Raw genomic sequence first — 22,752 nt, forward strand, 5'->3', positions numbered from 1 at the left:
AATATAACAGGAATTGTAGTCCTTTGAGGGTCCTTCCGCCCTTTTATAGTACAAAATGGCTTTCTTTCAGAAATACGTATCCCGTAATGCTTTAGTGGTTTGCGGGCCGGCTCTATTTAACCAATTAAATTATAGAATATAAAGGCATAATTTATTTACTATTTCTGCAACAATTACGAATTAGACTTCTGCGTTTGGTTCGTTCTTTAAAAAAATATGGCGGTGGTCATTTGCTCCAAATGAGTCCAAAGTTCAGGCGTCATCGAATGAAATATTGAAAAGGCGTGTTTTTGTGTAAGGTCAAATCCCAAACAGCATGAGTGAGACAATTTAAAAATGGGAATACATTGACACGACATTGCTGAATGAGAAGTTACATTTCAAACACTGATCTGGTAGCACAAAGACCCATTTTATTTCATCATCCATTCATCTTCACATACAAGCTTTTAAAAAATCAAACAGCAATTTTCCCCCAGTTGCTGGAAACATATGTACAAAATGTGTATATTTATATCTGTATATTTTACAGCAGTAAATAAGCAATTGATTGGATGATTGATTGATCAATTTCGTTGCATAGTTTATCTGAAAAAATCTTCCACTGTCACAGAATATACAACAGCACACAAGACCACTGAATTATGATACCCACTAAAAATGAAAGTTTCAGATATTGCCCATAATGTACAGGTGCATAGATTCATACCGCAACAGTGTCCCTCGTTTAAAGAAAGAACAAAAGATAGTATTAAAAACATAAATCATCCAGATGACACACTTAATGGTACCCATGATCAGCAATGGGAGACTGCGGATTCAGGTATCCCAAATTAGGTGAACCGTCAGGTTTTACCAGTGACACACTGACTCAAACTATTTCACAGTGTTTCCCTACAGAGAGCAAAGTCTTGCAGCCAATGGTTTCAAGTCAGTGGCTCGAAACGCGACACAAATCTTCCCGTAGCTACACCCAACACTGCACACATTCGCACTCCGTGGTCATTTCTAACAGTACTGTTCACACTCAAGGAAAACAGATGTCTTTTCCAGATTCACCAGAGTTGGCGGCGCCAGATAGCATTCATTCAGGTATGCCTTATAAAAGGGTAGCACATGTTAAAGGAAGACACATAAAACATCAGGAATATATTTCTTTTTTTTCTTTTTTTTTTGAAAATACAAGTATAAAGACACTTTATATGGACTTGGCAGGATTTTATTTTCCCATCGATCTCTGCACTCAGTATTAACTCTTATTAAAATATATTTACATTAAATTACACAACCAGATGACAGCATCCATAGCACACAGCTCCGAACACTGGTGTGTGTAACAAATGTTCATAAATACAGCAGGTTTTTCTTGCATTTAATACTTCAAGTCAGAAACTTTCAACATGCTGTAGGTGGGTGGCTAATGTCTTCCTTCAGGCAGTTGGGATGCTCTTGATATTTACATATGTTATCGTGACATAAGTTGAATCCCGCCAAGTCTGAAGACATTTTTTTGTTTTTTGTTTTTTGGAAAGGCATTATGTTGCTACAACAGCTCAGCGACACCGTGGCAGTGAGAGTTAAGGAAAGGGTGGGCAAGTGCTGCGGAGTCTTCTAATCCCAGCTCTGAGCAGATGGATGCAAGTAATTATTTTCGAGGAGGGACTGGATTCACCAAAAAAATCGCCCCCGGGGTGGCGATTATACCTGATTAAGCCTGCAAGACCCCAGCATTAGCAAAAAGACGCTCATCACTGAACATTCTAACGCTGATGTCACAATCACTGCTGGTCATTAAAAGCAATGGCGTTCTAGAACACTGACTTAAGAATTAAAAAAAAAAAAAAACATTCTCTAAAAACCTACTCTTCTTTCACCCGAAGGCAGCGCAGATACGCAGCCGCCACACAGACGGTCTCTGCGGCTCAGCGGCGTTCTGCGGTCCGTCGGACGAGAAAGGCGAAGCACGGCCACGTTTTCTGTAATCAGCTCTCAGCGGTGCAGTCTCTGGCCGTTTGTCTCCTGCGGAACGACCGAACCCGAGCAGCAGAGGACAACATTCGGCTGCCAGGGCCCCCCCCCGCGCGGCGCGGGCAGGAAGTGCTACCGCGGCGGCGGCAGGAAATGGTACCGCGTGCGGCAGGCCTGAAGAGAATCACGCGGCTCTGCCTGTGTGAAGGCAGGCGGAACAGGTGCGCAGGTGCGCTGTGGTCAGGTGACCAGCCGGGGCAGCATCTGCCCAGCAGCTACAAGTTCAGCTCTTCAAGGGTGCGGGGTGGTTGAGGGTCTGGGAAGTCTCAGCCGCTTCAGACGCTTTTTAAAAGTTTTAAATCCTCTGGGTCTCCAGTATCGAACACACGCCTACGGAAGACTTTTAAAGGGGGACCCTTTCACACAAATGCATGAATAAAACAGTCACGTCCGCCCATGTTTTATCTTTTAAAAAAAATCATCCATGACTTTACGTCTCCATCGAAACAGTGTCTTCTCTGACAGGATCTCCAGGGTCAGCACGGGAGGTCCCTTCGGAAGGACGGGCAGACGGACACGCAGACAGACGGTGTGTGTGAACCCCCGTGTGTCACATGTCTGTCGGTGAGGTCAAGGGTCATCGCTTCCCCTTGAGGACGGATAAGAGTCTGGCCCTCAACGGATTTCAACATCTCCGCCATCCAGAGGATTCATTCATTCGACTCACACAGAAGACTCAAAACATTTATTTAGAAAAAAAAAGAAAAAATATAATATTAATAATAATAATAATAATGATAATTAAAAAATAAGAAGTTTTGAAGGCCAACGTGAAGGGGCTGGGTGTGTCCTGGCAAAAGGCACTACGTCTCCCTGGCAACGTCTCACATCTCCGCTCTCCGGTTGGGCCGGGCGTCCCTGGCCCCGCCCTCCTCCACCACGTCCTCCTCGTCCTCCTCGTAGTTCCCCACTGCGTGGGCTTTCGGCTCGCCCCGGGGGGCTTTGTCCTGCCGTCCCGCCTCTTTCTGCCCGTTCATTTCCACCTGAAAAGGAGAGAGGGCTGAGAACAGCTACACCCAGCACAGGGGTACGCCCCAATACAGGGGTACGCCCCATCACAGGGGTACGCCCCATTACAGGGGTACGCCCCAATACAGGGGTACCCCCCATCACAGGGGTACGCCCCATCACCGGGGTACGCCCATCACAGGGGTACGCCCCATCACAGGGGTACACCCCATCACATGGGTATGCCTGTAAGAATCCTCTCAAATAGCAGAAGTATCTGTGTGGTAAAGAATCACTCGACAAAATAAGCAGTGTAACCATATCTTGTGCTAAAATTATGCCTATGCTGTAAGCCATCCACCCGTTAACCTTTACCGCTGCTGACTCATAACCGTTCACTTCTGAACGGTGTGCTTTAGTCAGCGGCCACTGCACCACGCCATCAAGGACACCCGCTTAAAGGCTTACATAACGCTCATCCAGTAGAATGCTTAGCAACTGCCGTCTTGTTATCATAGGCTGCTGACTCAGCTCCGTAAACACGGTCTATTTTCCTTTGGGGGGGGTCCGATAAGGGGCACACTTCTGTACACCCCCCCCCCCCCACACACACACACACACACCTCAGTACAGAGCCTGGCCAACACCATAGTACAACTTAAGAACACTTAAGATCCACAGCGACTTTTTAGAACACTCAACAGATGGACGTGGAAGCCGTAGGTTGAGGTAGAATTCGGAACGGAGGAAAACAGAACGTTCCGGAATGATGGTGGACGGAACTCTTCCGGCATGGCGGATGCTGAGTTCACTGCCAGCGGCTAACAGGAACGTCGGTGGCGCTGAGTGGTCACATGACTGAAGTAGAGACATACAAAACAAACAGCTGGCCAAGCCAGAGACCAATCGATGTGCTCCTCGATCATGAACGTGCTGCTCTGATTCAATTCAAGCCGAGCTTCTGTCAACGCGAGCCTTCCATTTGCCCTTTTAACCCCGTCCACAGTGCATCATGGGAAAGCTCGTCACGCTGGGCTCCCGTGGGGGGAGGGGGGTACAGCGGGCCCTCGGTCAGCCTCGACGGGACACTCACGGTCTCCCCGTTCTCCTCGTTGTACGGGTCCTCTTCGTTCTCCTCCTCTTCCTCCTCCCTGTGCTGGCCGTCCGGCAGGTCGTCCGGGACCTGGAGAACAACGGGGCCGTTATCTCAGCCGGGCCGGGGGGGGGGGGGGGGGGGGGGGGGGGTCTGACTGTTATACGGGCCCCCTGTGCGCTCGGTTTAATCGCGCGTGTCACATGAATAATGAGCCCGGGGGGGGCGAGAGATTTCCCCTTAAACAGGCCTCGCTGGAGGAAACACACCACTGCTGAAATCAAACAATACGTACATGGCAGCGTGTGTGTGTGTGTGTGTGTGTGTGTGTGTGTGTGTGTGCAATGATCACATCTGTGTTTCTTCACAAACCGGGGACCGAAGTCAGCAGGGTAAATGAGGAATGCACTTCCCTTTCCAAACGCGCATACCTGGACAGTTATTAACTTGTCTGTTTTCTGTAATAACTTCATAATCTGGCCCAGGACCTACAGTACTTAAATCACGCGCCAAGCCATTCTGGACATAGTTTCAAAATGTGCAACCGCGTTACATAACGGTGAAATGTAACAGCTTATGTGTGTTTTATGTCTCTGCACATGTGCGTGTGAGCTTGGGGATGAAAGTCTCACCTCTTCCTCCTCCTCTTCCTCATACTGCTCATCCTCTTGTTGGTCTGGATTTCCAGCCATCTGCAACAACCCATGACAACTGTCACCAAGGCAACAGGTTGCCTTCAACCCGACACAAAACAAGCGCACAGCCACCCTCCGTGGTTTCCGGAAACAATGTCCTTCCAGACTTCGCATTCGGCAAAGTCAAAGTGAATTGCTGATGTTTGCAGCATCATTAACGTGGTTAAACACGTGATTGGAACAGCATTAATACTGTTTATAGACTCTTTTACCCAGAATGACATACTCTGGTTTCCACACCAGCAGGACCTGCAATGCCCTACCCTTTATCTACGCTGCTGCTCAATGCCCCTCCCCCTCTCCACCACTAGCCCCTCCTCCTTCCTGACCCATGTCATCAGCCCCTCCCCCTCCTCTCTCACCACCAGCTGCTCGTCGGTGGCAGGGCGGTTTGGGGCCGCCGCCGCCGCCGCCGCCGCCTCCCCCCGGTGCCCCGCCGCCTCCTCGAACTCGTCCTCCCCCTGGTTATTGGGGTCGTCCTCCGGGTTCAGGTCCCCCTCCTTCTGGTTGGGGGGGGGGAGCAGAAGCAGGGACGCTCAGCCTGTGGTCTGGGGTTCTGAGAGACGGCAGACTCAAACCTGCCGCCGCTGTCGAAGACAAGATGGCGGACGGCGGTGTGCGTCGACGTACCTCCCCTTCGTGCTGCGGCTGGACCCCTTCGTCATGCTCTTCTTCCTCAGGGTGCGAGTGGGTCATCCTCTCTGCAACTGAGCACACGGTCATGGGACAGTCAAACTTTAAACGCATTCCCCACACACACACACACACACACACACACACACACACACACACACACACACACACACACACACACACACTCACACTCACACACACACTCACACTCACACTCACACACACACACACTCACACACACTCACACTCACACACGCTCACACACACGCACACACGCACACTCACACTCACACACGCACGCACACACGCACACACACACATACACACACACACACACACACACTCACACGCACACATACACTCACACACCCACGCACACACGCACACACACACACACACACACACACACACATCCAGTGTGTTAGTGTCCAGGGAAGGAAGTCTCACCTTCATCTCCCTCGTTCTGAGGAACCTCCTCACCCTCAGCATTGTCGGCATCGATGTTGTCATACTGACTCCTGTGCCTGAGAGAGAGAGAGAGAGAGAGAGAGAGAGAGAGAGAGAGAGACAGAGAGAGAGAGAGAGAGAGAGAGAGAGAGAGAGAGAGAGAGAGTAAGAGAGAGCGAGAGAGAGAGACTTTCAAGCACTGAAAACCCAAGAACTGAAACCCAAAAAGAGTCCTCTCAGTCAGCTGGTCATGAGACTGACTAACCAACTAAAACCAAACACTGACCAAACTCAGACCAGCGCTGCTTTAAGACCAGAAATTAGAGTAAACCAAATAATTAAACAAACAAAAGATGCCTATCTGGAACACTGGAATAATGAAACCAAAACACAAAATAAACTTAATTGCTACTTGGCCCTAAACAGAGAATACAATTTGGCAGAGTATCTCTTCTCTGTCAGAGATACAAAGCAGAGACAAATCCTGACCAAGTACAGGCTCAGTGACCACACCTTAGCAATTGAAAAAGGAAGGCACAAAAAAACATGGCTACCCAAAGAAGAACGTATATGTGGTCACTGCAAGACAGGAGAGGTAGAGACAGAGATGCACTTCCTGTTATATTGTGAAAAATATTCGCAGATAAGGGAAACATATTTTAATAAGATCCTAAATTCAACATCCCTAAACAAATTTCCCTCCCTAACAAACGACGAAAAGCTGCGAGTTCTATTAGGAGAAGGAGTGACAGCCTCACTCGCAGCTAGATACGTTTTTGCCTGTCACAGCCTGAGGGACAGTGGGTGAACATCCGGCAAACATATGTATGTGTGGGTGTATATATACATATGTGTTTGTATGTATATGTGTGCGTATGTATATGTGTGTGTGTGTGTGTGTATGTATGTACGTATATATATGTGTACATATATGTGTATATATATATATGTATATGTGTATGTGTATGTATATATATATATATATGTATGTGTGTGTATGTGTGCATGTATATAATATAATTAGTTTAATTCAGTTAATAGATAAGTATTATGTTCCTATCATTTGTGCTGTTATCATTGATGCTGCTTGTCTTCTTTTTCCTTTTGATTATATATTCTTACTTAGTTGATTGCTGTTGTCACTACGCTTTGGCAATATGTATTTTTAAATATGTCATGCCAATAAAGCATTTGAATTTGAATTTGAATTTGAGACAGAGAGAGAGAGAGAGATGTCCCATGTTCCACGAGTGGAATGCAGTTTGCATTTTCAGATAGTTTCTCATTATTGTACCTAAGAGCCTATCAGACGTAAACCTGGACACCTGGATCTAAATCATTGTTCTTAAACTTCATAATATTTGGACCCAAATTAGAAATTTTGTACCTTTCAGGGACCTTTCAAGTACACATACAAGCACGGTCTAGTGGACTAGACTCATTCCAGGACCCACCTCATACACTCCCGCGACCCATTTCGGGTCCCAACCCGTAGTTTAAGAAACTCTGATCTAAAATTCTATTTTGTCAGAAAGCAGTGACTTTAGTGGAGTGGCCGAAGGGCAAGTTCAAGCTTCTCTAATCAGCATGACCCTGACCAGAGCCGATTCAGTTCCTGCCAAAATGACCTGTGAACTCCACTCTGACCCTGACCCCTGACCCCTGACCTGAGTCTGTGTTCCTGGAGAGCGGCCTCTCTCTGCTCCTGGATGTCCCTCTGCTCCTGCTCCTGCCGGTGCTGCTCCCTCTCCTGAAGGTCGTGTTGGTGCTGTTCTGTCTCCTGCTGCTCCTGGAGCTGCTGCTCCTGCTCCTGCTGCTCCCGCAGGAGCTGCGCCCGCTCCTGCTCCTCCCGCAGCCGCCGCTCCCGCTCCTGCCGCTCCCGCACGCCGCGGTCCCGCTCCTCCTGCTCCTGCTGGAGGCGCTGCTCCCTCTCCTGCTGCCCGCGCAGGAGCCGCTGCTGCAGCGCCTCCTGGCGGAGCTGGAGCTGCTGGCGCTCCTCGGCCAGCTGAGCGGCCAGCCGCTGCTGCTCCTGCTGCTGCTCATATGGCGACTTCACCCTCTGCGCCGGGGCCTGCGCCTCCTGCTCCTTCGGCACCTCCTCCACGGGCTGCTGCACGTGCTCCTCCTGCTCATGCTCCTCCTCCTGGGCCCCTCCTTCGTCCCTGTGCACCTCCACCTCAGTTTGCACTGCATTCTGGGATATCTCAGGCTGAGGCTGGTTGTTCTGTTCTTCCTCCTCTTCCTGAAGATCTACCTGCAGGTAGAAAAGGAGTGTGTTTACAGTGTGTGTCGGTACAGAACAGACAATCACCCTGAATGTACAGGATCTACACTGCCAAAACTCAAAATCCCATGATGCAATTCAGCCAGAAGGCTCCTTTCGCTCCTCATTCACTCTCTCGCACCCGCGGCTCGTCCTCGTGACGTGGCTCCTCCTCGTGGGCGGCGGCCTGGCGCGGGGCCGGGGCAGGGGTGCGGTTCGGATTCAGGGGCTGGTTTAAAACGGGCCTCCTTTTCAGGTTCTCCTTCAGATTCTTCAGCTCCTCCACTTGCACCTTCACAGAGAGAGAGAGAGAGACGACGGAACGTTTGAAACTGTCCCGCAACGCGCATCACCTGACCTCAGCAAACGCTGAGACGTCTTCAGAGAAAGTACGCCTGAGAATGAACGACAGGAGGTTGCACAAACACAGCGCTGTCTCCATGCTTTTGATTGGTAGGTAGGATTGGTACGACGCTTTTGATTGGTAGGATTGGTAGGAGTCTGTGCACATAGTGTCTCAAGATTTCAGCTTGGTTTTCAAAACACGGTCAGGCCACACAAAATAACTGTAAGTGAAAGAGCACAGTCATACAATATATCTCTTGGAACAGACAGTCTAGCAATAATGTGTACGCCTTGCAGGACATAACAAAAGCAATGATTTTCAAACATTTTCCCCGCAGAAATCAGTAAACCATTGCGAAGATCGGCAACTTCAAACAAAATGTGATTTGCATGTTTTAAAAGTCTAATAATTGGATGGGCAGGTCTGATTTGTTTGAGTGAAGCCTTGAATATAAACACAGCAGCCGCAAATTAATAAAGCAACGACTGCGGAAAATGTATGACTGTCAGACAAACCACCAGGGGGAGCTCTCACAGACCATAGTGGATATGGTGGTGCTCTATGCTTCGACAACAAAGAATATACAGTTATGTTCTGTTCTTACAAAGAATAAAGAGGACAGATATATTCTGCTATTCTGTTCTTGGCCATATGAAGGATATAGCCTCATTCTACTCCACAGGCATGCATTATGTGAGTAGAAACAATCATGACAAGTAGTAAGTAAGTAAGTTTATAATTTAGAAAATAAGAAATCAAATCAAATAAACAGACGGAGGTTGAGAGAATAACCTTGCGTGTTACTGAGTGGCGACATGCAGGATTTGGGGAGCAGGTGGAAAGGGTTAGGGTGAGTGCAGGGTTAGTATCAGGCTCTTCTCCAACAAGACACACTTCAACAGCCAATCCACACCAGCGCCATGCTCCAGGAAGTTAGGGGGTCAAGGGTCAACGCGCAGGCAACGCGCCATCTACAGGGAGGAGACAACATGGCCGCCCGTTACACCTGAACCTCGTTCGCACACACACACACACCGCGACTCCACCTGCTCTCCGCAGTAGGCACAGCCCTCTGGTATAGCACATCCAGTACAGACGCGGGTGCGTATGAAATTCTAAACTTACACAGGAAGCTCGGCCACAGCTCACACAGGTGCGTGCCGGGTTATCAGCGGGCGCGACCAATCTAGTGTTCCTAATGTCTATGGTGCAGCGTCGCTCTTTTGTCCAAAAGCCCAACTGCCGACAGCGGTGACGTTTCAGCGCCCCCGTCCCGCCCGCGACCTTTGCCCCCGGGCCCTGCGCATAGTTTTCCGCTTGATTTGTCAGAGAATGCGACCGCAGTCGCGCTTAGTCACGCTCGAACCCACGGCCGGGGCCCAGCGAACAGCCATGACGGGTGACCGATTCAGGGCTCACCTGGGTCTGCATCCTGATCGAGGACAGCTTTAGAAAAATCTAAAAAAGCACTGCTTTGCAAAAACACTGTATCATTTCTCAAAAGCACCAAGTTACTACTGGAAATTAATTTTTTTTTTTTTTTTTTTTTTTAAACACAGAATGAAAAATTTTGTGAGCGCTGACCTTTATTTTAACGCTTGAGTTAGTCCCTTTAAACAGATCATTTCAACAAAATCAGCCTTAGAGTGAAGTTTAATCAGGTCATTCAATCACTCGTAAAGTAATTTAAACCAAGAACAGGTCATGGAGAAGGAGAGAGAAGGAGAGAGAGAGAGAGAGAGAGGAGAGCACAGGTCCTGGAGAAAAAGGGAGAGGGAGAGAGAGACAGAAGGGGAGAGAGAATGAGAGACAGACAGAGAGCAAGACTAAGAGTGAGAGAAAGAGAGAGGGAGGGAGAGAAAGAGAAAGAGGGAGACAAAGAGAGACAGAGAGTAAGACAGAGAGATAGAGAGCACTGTGTTTTCTGTTCCATGAGTGGAATGTGCTCTTCATTCACTGAAGCAGTGAGTAGTGAATGAAGCCATAGCCGCCCCCCCACCCCACTCCCCCCCCCCCCCCCCAGCATTATGAACTCATCCTATGACCTGGGCCACGGCCAGCGCATTCCGGTGGTCCTGCAGGGTCAGTGAGAGCTGGTCGTGGGACGTCTTCAGGTCTTTGTGCTGTTGCTGCGTGCGAAGGAGAGAGAAACAACCTGTCGGTTCACCTGCAGAGCAACACGGCTGAACACCTGCAGAGCAACACGGCTGAACACCTAGAGAGTTATACAGCTGAACACCTGCAGAGCTATACGGCTGAACACCTAGAGAGTTATACAGGTGAACACCTGCAGAGCAACACGGCTGAACACCTAGAGAGCTATACGGCTGAAAGTGAGCCATAAGCAAATCCTAAAACGCATACGTAAATTCAAAAACCAACATACATGAACATGGAAAAATTCCCTGTGGGGGGCGGAGGGTGTGTAAGCATGCACACGCGTACATACACACACGAGCCAGTCCTCTATTTGTTCTATTATTAGCCCATTGTTTTATTGTCCTCTCTACTGTATCGACACTCCACTACATCAACACACCCCCAACTCCACCCCAAGACACCCCAGACTCCACCCCAAGACACTCTTTAGTCCAGCCCTTACTCCGCCCCACCCCCCCCCCCCCCCATGATTACCCAGCAGCCCCTGGGCTTAGCCTCACCCGCACGTCCAGCAGCTGGGAGTGCACGTCCAGATGGGCCTTCCTCAGCTGCCTGTTCTCCTCCCGCAGGTTGTACAAGTTCTCTGTGAGGGAGGAGCAGTTACACACACACACATATACACACACACCCACAAGTGCAGTTACACACACACACATATACACACACACCCACATACACATACAAACATGCACATATACACACACACACACACATACAAACATACACATACACACACACACACACACACACACACACACACACACGCGCACACAATACACACAAACACACCCAGGGGAAGGAGCCCTGTCTCACATCTACAACACCAACACACCAACACACACACTGCACTACACACACAACACACACAGCCGGGGAAGGAGCCCTGTCTCACATCTCAGGCACCTTTGAAGCGGGAGATCTCCTCCTCCTTGGTCTGCTGGACCCGCTGGATCTGGTCGCGGTGCTCGTCCACCACCCGACTGTGCTCCTCCTCCCGGTTCTGGTGCTGCTCCTGCAGGTCGTAGAACTGCTTCTTCAGGTCATCGTGCTGGTTCTGAGGAAGGGGAGGAGAGAGGGAGAGAGGGAGGGAGAGGGAGAGGGAGAGAGAGAGAGAGAGGGAGAGAGGATTAAGGGGATATGAAGGAGTTAAGGATGAAGCCTTAAGGATATGAAAAAGTGAGCAATTGACTGAAAATTTGAATGAGCACATGTGGTTATTCACAAGTGAAAATTAGCCAGTGAGTGTGTGAGTGTGTGTGTGTGTGTTTATGGGCGTGACTGAGAGTGTGTATACGTGTGTATGTGTGTGTGTGTGAGAGAGAGAAATACAGGACTTGTCTGCACATCTACAGGAGAAGCTGGCCACAGAAATGTGTATGAGAAGTAAAGAGGAGCCAGTAGTGCCCAGTAAAATGATCTAATCCTGTATAAACGCTGTTTCACAACTCATCGTTTCCCCAAAACGTCACATTTGCAAGTTGCTCATGCTCTTAATTTACCTTCAACAGCTGGTGCTGCACATGCAGAGCATTAAACCGGTTGCCGTATTCTTGCTGTTCACATAAAAACAAATGAAAAACACTCAGATTAATAAAAGTACCACATTTATTTTATGTCAATACACACACACACACGCACATGCATACACACACGCACACACACCCTTTAAAATGTTCATTTTAATCATTTCTGAAGTGGATCCCCTGTGTGTACTGACTGAACTTGTTGTATAAACACACCTTCTCCTTGTTCAGCGTCTGTTGTGATTCCAGTTTGTAGACCTGGTAATCTGCAATCACAAACACAGGAAGAGGGGTGTTGTGGGAACCAAGGGCACAAACACGCAGCCAGATCAGATCCTCACACTTGCAGTAGCGTCATTTTAATCACTGGTTCTACCTTCCTTGGACTTCTTGTGCTCGAGCCTCTCCTTCTGCAGGGATTTCTCCAGTCTGGACCGGTGTTCATAAACCACTGACACAGAGAACGAAAGGAGGGCAAGATCAATGCACTGCATACAACACACACACAGCATCCACTACACCACATATGTAGGAGCCATTATGTCGGTTTTATAGTAATTATAATAAGAACCCCAAAAAAACTATTGTGGCATTTATTTGTTCTGTTCTACATTTAAGTTATAAAGGAATTTATTATGCATTTGTTATTTATTGTTTAGTGTGTATTAATTATTTTATGAGTGTGTCCCTCTATAGGTGAAGGGGGAATAAATTATATTTAAGATGGTGTGGTGACGCGGGCCGGCGGTAGACGGGTGCGAGCGGAAACGGTCATTGACCGTGTTTGCACAAACCAAAGTGGACATGTGGAAGCTGGAAAAGTTTAAATGGACTTTTATATTGTTTTTGTTTATTATTGCAGTTTATGTTCATTTCATTTGTAAATAAATTCAACAAGAGCAACAACAATAATACGTTTTTATTTCAATTGCAACACGCGTCAGACAACTGCACCCAACTCCCAGTGAAGTGGATAAAAGTGGGAAAACGTTTCTGGAACATAGGAAACAAAAGGACAGAAACTGAACCTATTTTTACCACTACAACATACAACACACATACAGCATCACCTACACCAAGTACAGCACATATACAGCATCAACTAGCCTACAACACATACAACACTAATACAGCATCACTTACACCAAGTACACAACACACACAGCATCAACTACACCACATACAACACTAATACAGAATCGCTTACACCAAGTACAACACACAGACAGCATCAACTACACCACATACAACACTAATACAGAATCGCTTACACCAAGTACAACACACACACAGCGTCAACTACACCACATACAACACTAATACAGCATCACTTACACCAAGTACAACACACACACAGCATCACCTACACCACATACAACACTAACACAGCATCGCTTACACCAAGTACAACACACACACAGCATCAACAAGACCACACACAACACTAATACAGCATCGCTTACACCAAGTGCAACACACACACATCATCACCTACACCACATACAACACTAATACAGCATCACCTACACAAAGTACAGCACACATACAGCATCACCTACACCAAGTACAGCACATATACAGCATCAACTAGCCTACAACACATACAACACTAATACAGCATCACTTACACCAAGTACACAACACACACAGCATCAACTACACCACATACAACACTAATACAGAATCGCTTACACCAAGTACAACACACAGACAGCATCAACTACACCACATACAACACTAATACAGAATCGCTTACACCAAGTACAACACACACACAGCGTCAACTACACCACATACAACACTAATACAGCATCACTTACACCAAGTACAACACACACACAGCATCACCTACACCACATACAACACTAACACAGCATCGCTTACACCAAGTACAACACACACACAGCATCAACAAGACCACACACAACACTAATACAGCATCGCTTACACCAAGTGCAACACACACACAGCATCAACAAGACCACATACAACACTAATACAGCATCACCTACACAAAGTACAGCACATATACAGCATCAACTACACCACATACAACACTAATACGGCATCACCTACACAAAGTACAGCACATATACAGCATCAACTACACCACATACAACACTAATACAGCATCATTTACACCAAGTACAACACACACACAGCATCAACTACATCACACACAACACTAATACAGCATCACTTACACCAAGTACACAACACACACAGCATCAACTACACCACATACAACACTAATACAGCATTGCTTACACCAAGTACAACACACACACAGCATCCACTACACCACATACAACACTAATACGGAATCACTTACACCAAGTACAACACACACACAGCATCCACTACACCACATACAACACTAATACAGCATCAGTTACACCAAGTACACAACACACACAGCATCAACTACACCACATACAACACACATACGGCATCACCTACACAAAGTACAGCACATATACAGCATCACCTACACCAAGTACAACACACACACAGCATCAACTACACCACATACAACACTAATACACCATCACTTACACCAAGTACAACACACACACAGCATCAACTACACCACACACAACACTAATACACCATCGCTTACACCAAGTACAACACTAATACTTTCATACACAGTATGAAGTCAGTGGCACGGTGTTCTCATGCTTTCAGCTACACATTAAATGTCTCTATATCCATCATTCATTGTGTTTGCAGTGTCTAATGCTAAAAGAACAAACTGTCTGCATATCTCACAAAATAAAGGAAACACAGAAATAAGAAAAAGAACGCTGTGACCAATCAGCAGCATTGTGTGTAAGTCTAAAATCGGTCACGTAAAAAAAAAAAAAAAAAAAGAGCCAATTACACACCTTTTAATCAGGAACTTCCTGGTTCCTGGCTGAAACGCTCGCAGCCTACACGCCGGCCCCCCGGCCGAGGCGCTAGGCTAACGGAATACGCTCTGCGCAGCAGGAGTCGGACGCACCGGCGTAACAGTACCCCCCCCTGCATTATGACAGCGTCACTCTAGAACTGTGACGGGACCCGCCGCGGTTCCGCATCACCGGGGAGCCGTTAAACGCGACTGAATCCGTCCAGCCCAACACCGGGTCGCACCGTCCTACCAAACGCTGGTGTAACCACACCACGGGGCCGGCCTGGTAATCCTATATCAGAGGTCAAGGGGGAGCAGCACAAAGGCAGCGTCTGTAGCCCTGTGTAGCGTGGGAGGAGAGCGGTGGAGACTGACCCAGCACACTGCCACACACACACACTGACAGCTACTGGCTGTCATACACACAAACCCACACACACACACACACACTGAGAGCTACTGGCTGTCATACACACACAGAAGCACACACTGCCACACAAACACACTGACAGCTACTGGCTGTCATACACACACAGAAGCACACACACACACACATACACACACACACTGAGAGCTACTGCCTGTCATACATACACAGAAGCACACACACACACACACAGACACATACAGAAACGCACACACACACACTGAGAGCTACTGGCTGTCATACACACAAACCCACACACACACACACACACACACACAAACACACACGCACGCATACACACACAGACACACCCACACTAAGAGCTACTGTCAGATACACACAGAAACACCCACACACAAACGCAGAAACACATAGGCACAAATACGCATGCACGCTTGCACACTCACACACACACACACACACACACAGAAACACACCCACACACACGTGCAAGGTCGTACTGGGATCAGACTGACACACAGAGCTGAAATTCCCCACTGGGGTGACAGTCACTGAAGACTCTGTCACTGTCAGCACAGTCTACTCTACACAGACATAACAGCCTGCTATACAGACACAATAAAGCACAGTCTGCTATTCCCAGACACAATAAAGCACAGTCTGCTCCACAAATGCCCTGTACATCAGCTAATCCGCACAGACAGCACAGTCGCACACACATATAGCACAGTCTATTCCACACAGACGGCCTTGTCAACTATATGCAGACAGCACAGTCTCCTACACAGAGACAACACAGTCAGCTCCACACAGACAGCCCAGCCTACTCCACACATACAGCACAGTCTCAAAAACACAGACAACACAGTCTCACACACACACACACACACATGCACACACACTCACACACACACCTCAGTGAGCGCGCTCAGTGGCACAGCTCAAGGTCCCTCCAACCCAAGCACAGGAAAAGTGAGGACCGGGTCACGCCCCACACTCCCACGGCCCTCTGCACTTCACACGTCGCCATGGCGATATGAACAGCCAATCGATACAGCGCTGCCCCGAAGCACCGCGCAGAGACAGGAACTCTGTCAACCAGCGAATTAGCCCTGAAAGCCTCTTTCACGGGCGGATCGGATGTCCGTAAGGGGCCCGTAACTGACACCGGCCCCTCGAAAAAAAAACGCTCCTCCGCTTCTCCGATTCCCACCTCTGTTCACGGGACGCCAAAGCCGTAAACGAATTTAAAAAAACATAAATAAAGAAAAAATTCGATTATCGTCCATTTCCTCCGCCATCGCTTGAAATTTTTTATGGAGTGTTGTAGGAAAATTTTTCCAAGCGGGCTATCAATAAACTATAAAAGCGCCCAGGGCTGGCTATTATGGGAGATGATGAAACAGTTCGTGGACTCAAATGATCTCCACTGCCCTTCTGTGAAGGACTGCGAAAGCCATCGACAGGCCGGCTGGCCTCGGTTTAACAGAGGGGTAAATTTACCCCCAGGGGCAGCGGCAGCGGCAGCTGGGGAACTGCAAAATAAGACAGTTGGCTTTCGAACCCGAGGCTGCCCAACCCCTGCTCCTGGAGATCTACTGTCCAGCAGGTTTTCACTCCGGCCCTAACAAAGCACACCTCACTGAACAGCTAGAGATCCTGTTGAAGCGCTGAACAGTGGAGTCAGGTGTGCCAAATTAGGGTTGAAACCGAAACCTACAGGATGGAAGATCTCGAGGAACAGGGTTGGGCAGCCCTGTTCCAACTGGCCACCGTGGGCCCAGACCTGTTCTTTAGGTCATACGTGATTCCGCACCAGTAATGGTAATGACTCATGCATAGCCTTACCAAGCGCTTACATGAGTCATCGCCAACGTTGGTTAGGTTAGGTAGTTCTGTCAAGAACTGATGCCAGGGTTGAACGCAACCTCCAACTGCCAGACATCAGTCTACCTCTGACATGTCGCCCAGTCTGTGTAAGGCATTCGCATACAGCTCTAAGCTAATGTTAGCATACAGTAAATTTACAACTGGCAAAATTATCCTGTAGGAGACAATTCATATATTTGGTTGCTTAATATATTATTATTATTATTATTATTATTATTATTATTATTATTATTAAGCTTCTTACAACTTATCACGATTTATCCGTTTATCATTGGTGTTCATATGTGGGTTTACAAATGGGTGCTTTCCTTTCAGACAGGGATTATTATTGGGTGTGAAGTGCAGTCACCGGCACACGTTCCCAACAGCAGCGGTGATCAAGCTTACACAACCGGGCGGCAGGGAGGAGCTAGCCCGATAGCGAGCGATGAACTAGCCCGATAGCGAGCGACGAACTAGCCCGATAGCGAGCGACGAACTAGCCCGATAGCGAGCGACGAACTAGCCCGATAGCGAGCGACGAACTAGCCCGATAGCGAGCGACGAACTAGCCCGATAGCCAGCGGCTCCGGGCCGGATCCGGGCCGACGCTGGCCCGAAGTCGGCGCTGCCGGGCCGGACCCCGCCGCAGATCTGGCCCGGGGGCGCTGGCTCTCTGGGTAGCGTGCTGAGATCCTCAAACCCCGCCGCCCGCCCGCTGAACTCGACTGCCCCGGCTTTCACACGGGCCTGAAACAGGCCGACATCGCGTTCCTGGATGTACGGAGTAGCTTCTTTTGCTGAGCGAAGGCTGAGTCCTTAATCAGTAGCAGACAGATGCCGCTGCACATTGTAGCACACGTGTAGCCATAGCTGTGGTGTGCTTGAACTGTTTTCGTATTCAAATCCATCTCCAGTCACAGCGTCATAACCGTAATCGATTTTTTTCCCCCAAGTATTGTTTTAATGCTGCCACGTTTAATAGGTTAAAAAAAAACCTGTGATTATGGGAGTTTTCATGCTGATGCTCGCAGTTTGTTAGGGGCAGTTATCAGTTCAGTTAAAGGTCAGTTCTCCAGCTTTCTTATCTTTCCCACAAGCCACCGCTGCTTTGTGGATAGTCAACATCAGTTCCAGCGTGTTCAGTAAAATCGGCCTGGCTCTGAAAGTGTTCAGTAAAATCGGCCTGGCCCTGAGCACGTTCAGTAAAATCTGCTTGGCTTTGAACGTGCCCAGTAAAGTCGGCCTGGCTCTGAGCGTGTTCAGTAAAGTCGGCCTGGCTCTGAGCGTGTTCAGTAAAGTCGGCCTGGCTCTGAGCGTGTTCAGTAAAGTCGGCCTGGCTCTGAGCGTGTTCAGTAAAGTCGGCCTGGCTCTGAGCGTTCGCTCCAGGAGCACTTCGGCGTCTGTCTGACCGGCGCTTATCCGGATCCCCGTCCCGTGCCGGGCCGCCGAGCCACAGCTCATTAACACGGCCGGTCACAAGCGCGTCCATTACCCAGCTTACAGCCTCGCGCGCATTACATCACACTCTGACTGCTCGTAAAGCCGGGCGGGCGGGGCCAGAGCAGGCTTTTAGGATCGCTCCTCTGGGGCCCACGGGAAAGGCCCAGGGGTAGGGGTAGGGGGGCGTGTACCACGACTGAATCTCCATTATTCATAACCCCCTGAAATCTCAGGCAGCGCAGCCCTCAGGCACTCCGGAACACAAAGCTCAGCCTGACGTTCCGAGCCACGGAACTGGACGCGGGGGAATTCTGCAGCACGGAGGAGGGGCAGGGGGGGGATGGAAGCTAGGCCTGAGACACAGAGACCGCGGTGAGGGGGCAAGAACATGAACCCTCCCTCTCTACTGCAGGGCTACAATAACATAGCCTGCTAATACCCAACAATTATACTGCACACCACGATATGACTACAAACAGTACACACATGTTGTGATGTCTAATACACACTTAGTTATCAATACCCACTGTGCACAAATATACCAATGCCTACCAATGCCGACTAACATACTAATATGCACTGCTGAATATAGGTCACGTAATTACCTCTGCAAAATAACAAACTGATACACATAGACATCTCCTATCTACCGCACACTAACACAGTAATAACCAGTGAACAATAACGTGTTCACATATACCACACGCGTACACACTAATATTGCTTAATAACCTGATCCTTGGTTCCATTGTAGTCGCAGGAGAATGGCGGACTGGTGGTACAATGTAATTTTGTGAGACTAGTTGATCAGCGCTCTACTTTTGTGCCAACCCAAGATCCCATAAATTTATATTAACAACTGGCTAATTGTTTCTGTACTATGATGTTCACAGCGTACCTAGTGTAAACCATGCATTTATAAGAGTAGATCAAAGTAATGGCTTTGGAATCCCTAACTTTGATCAAGCTGTTAACTGACACATTGTACCACAGAATGTAAGACCCAGACAGTACAGTCCAGTACAACAGTACAAATGACAAACGTGTGAGATTCAATCAACAAGTCCTTAACTTTGACTATGAATTATAATGAATTAACTTTCTTCTAAAACACAGTTTGGCGAGTTGAGAGACATCACCAAAACGAACTCGACAAACTGTAAATAAAAGAGGATAAGGCTAGGCGTTTACTGGCAAGTCAAATACAAGTTAAGGGCAAGCGCTGTGTAAAAATACAGCGCGGGGACAATAGTTGATTACATACAGCCCAAAGCGTCACATTCCAATTACAGACGGGCCAAAACTAAGGCGCGCGTGACGAATCAACAGTACTGTAACCGAGGGCTTTACCTTCCCCCCGCAGCAGTTCTGTTGAGGTGGTAGATACATTAGAAAGACGTGGCGACCAAATAAGCCACTGAAAAAAAGAATGGGTAGTCTCTCCAAAGCATAACGTTTCCAGAACAGGACGTGATCATATATAAAACTGGACTTGACACTGAAATGTCATATCATGAAACGCATTGCACGGATACAAGGGATTTGTTTCCAAAGTCCACGCGCCAATGTTTATGCTACAGAAGAGAAAGAAGAAGAAAAAACTTCGTCGCGTTTTGGACATTAATTAGGCTACTGCGCATTACCTTGAAGCTGCGCCGAGAGGGACTCTTGATGCTGCAGATATTTCACCGCCATCGCCTCGGTCCTCTTCAACTGCTTGTGCATTTCGTACGATATCATGCCCGCGTACACGGTCCCGCAGACCAGGGTGACCAATACCAGGGACTGAAAGATCCGCTTCTGTCTCCGCGAACACACTCCGCTCCCCATGTTCACTCGCGCCTCCACCCCGCTAGCCAGTGCGGACCGGCTGACTTAAGGCGAGTCGCCCTACAGTGTAGCAATACAAACTTTTTTTTTTCCTGCTTTCCTTCTTTTATACAAAGTGTTCTGCAACTTCACCTTCTCCAAAGCATTGCTTCACGCCCGTCACGAAACTGTGAGAGTAAAAGAAACGAATAAATGTTGGGGTACAAAAAAAGATACATATATAACTGAAATCGCTTGTGACCGAGTTTACAGTTCTGCCCAAAACTATGCAGCCAAGTCTGTCCCTCCTGCTGAAAAGTAGGTAAAAACTCAAATCGAAGATTTCAGAAATTTCACACTTGTCAGCGGCCCTAAAACAAACACGGAGAAAGAGACACAAGGTATTTCGAAACGCAACGCGCCGGCTAGAACAAACGTTCTTAAAAATGCATTGCCTTGGGCAATCCTGGCAACGCCAACATGGTACCTTTTAATTTTAGTTACGTGTCACCTAGAAGTAGCGAGAAACCATCCAACGACGAAGCTAGAAGGAAGTCCCGCCCTTCTGGAATACTGTACAAAATAAATCCAGGCCCACTCCGCTGCTCCAACCGCACAACCATATAATTGGTTCTGACTTAATTTAACCACGCCCAATTCGGAGAGTAAAACTTTCCAATTGGGCGCCACCGTTGACTGTCACATGAGTTCGGGAATGTTATTAGGGGTGTCTCCGCGTACGAGTGACGGATGGGGACCCCCTGTTGAATTGTACGGGACCAATCCTGCGGAACTGCACTTATGCCAGCAGCAGTAGCGTTATGCACCGCTGGAGAAGACAGATTGAATAACTAGAGCTGGATTGTGAAAAGCAAAACATTTACAATTGATTTGCGAACAAATTTGGTCTTTGGCTTGTCCAATGATCCTAAGTTTTGAGCTGGTTAGTATTGGATATTATTATATAGTATTTTGGATGTACCAGATGAAAACACATTTCTGCAGATTCGCCCCTGACTAACTTTCACAGTGCGCTTCTCTGCAGGACTACCCCCCACTCACGAAGTTCTTTCATGCACCACTTGTATCATTGGTCCTGATCTTCTAACGGTTTCATGTAGCACTTGTATCTTGATCTTGATGTTGAAGTTCTTTGAGCACATCTCTCTTGCAGTTCTCTTGCAATCATACCTCACCCGAGTCACTCACTGCTTATCTCTAAGCCATAGCTTTACTGACATAGCCGTAAGACCGAGCCACATCTCTACTGCGTGACCTAGACTTGGTGTTCATGGCTATGGCTAGCAGCTGCTTTATCGTAGCTTATCTGAACCGCGTTCGTTTTTTGTTCCGGTGGCCTTCAGTATGCACTTATTGTACATCGCTGTGTAAAAAAGCGTCTGCCAAACACAAATGTAATGTAATATTTACATGCCAATTCAACATACCCATTTGCCATATGTCAGAAAACTGGGCGACAGTATCATACAACACACGCGCACACGCACACACACATGCACACACGTGTCCACACACACACACACCCTAATGTGACCTCCCTATGGTTAAACATAGAGCAGCAGTGGCCCATCTGGCTTTAACGTAGAAATCTGTCCATTTAAACATACGGGTTGAGTAACACGCTCAAGGAGTTGATTGCAGTGCCCCAGCTGTGAGTCAGAACCTACCTTGTGATGTATGAAGGTGATATTCAGACAGCTACAGAAACAGGCCTTCTTCGCTGTGATTTATTTGCATTCGATAAACGCAGAGCACGTTAACTTTAACAGGACAGGGGTATACCCGGGAAAATCGATGATAACATTCAGTCAGGGTCCCTCGGCGGCCTTGTGGGGGGTAGGAGGCTCCTCGATGACCTTGACTCCCCCCCCCCACCCCAAAGGATCCCCCTTCAGCCAGCTCGCCTCTGAGTCTCTCGCTCATCCGCAAGGCCAGCTGGCCTTGCCTTCACCATGAGCGGCCATTTTCCCCCCGGTGTGTCACCACATCAGGTTAACAGTCATCGTTTCATGTCCTACCCTCTTCCGCCTTTCTGCCATCCCTAACTACTCCTCTGTCCTCTACACTGTCTCTCTCTCTCAACTGCCCTCCCCTCCCTCCTGCTGAATAATTTCCCCTAAACCTGCCCCCCTTACCCCACACTCCCCTTCCCACTCACTCCATCCTATCTCCAATCAAAAGTGAGCTTGTCCG

General features: G+C 48.1%; 1 protein-coding gene across 5 annotated transcripts; it reads right to left on the bottom strand.

Annotated features, from left to right (window-relative positions):
• Positions 1–391: 391 nt before the first annotated feature.
• Positions 392–21,117, bottom strand: LOC135258197 (Golgi integral membrane protein 4-like). Of its 5 annotated transcripts, none has more exons than XM_064341494.1 (16): positions 21,026–21,117; positions 20,373–20,726; positions 12,513–12,587; positions 12,353–12,402; positions 12,113–12,166; positions 11,517–11,667; positions 11,114–11,196; positions 10,499–10,582; positions 8,250–8,399; positions 7,512–8,098; positions 5,845–5,921; positions 5,395–5,471; positions 5,127–5,267; positions 4,702–4,761; positions 4,070–4,159; positions 392–3,011 (listed from the first exon to the last, which is right to left on the bottom strand). In XM_064341494.1, exons 2-16 carry the CDS (start codon positions 20,557–20,559, stop codon positions 2,853–2,855), a joined length of 2,025 nt encoding a protein of 674 aa, XP_064197564.1. In that variant the 5' UTR covers positions 20,560–20,726; positions 21,026–21,117; the 3' UTR covers positions 392–2,852. The 5 variants fall into 5 exon arrangements, with proteins under 5 accessions (XP_064197564.1, XP_064197565.1, XP_064197567.1 ...); XM_064341495.1 differs by having other exon boundaries at positions 21,050–21,067; XM_064341497.1 differs by having other exon boundaries at positions 5,127–5,261; positions 20,373–21,097.
• Between the last annotated feature and the right edge of the window lie 1,635 nt (positions 21,118–22,752).

The sequence above is a fragment of the Anguilla rostrata genome, chromosome 6, assembly GCF_018555375.3.
Source record: "Anguilla rostrata isolate EN2019 chromosome 6, ASM1855537v3, whole genome shotgun sequence".
Classification (NCBI taxonomy): domain Eukaryota; kingdom Metazoa; phylum Chordata; class Actinopteri; order Anguilliformes; family Anguillidae; genus Anguilla; species Anguilla rostrata.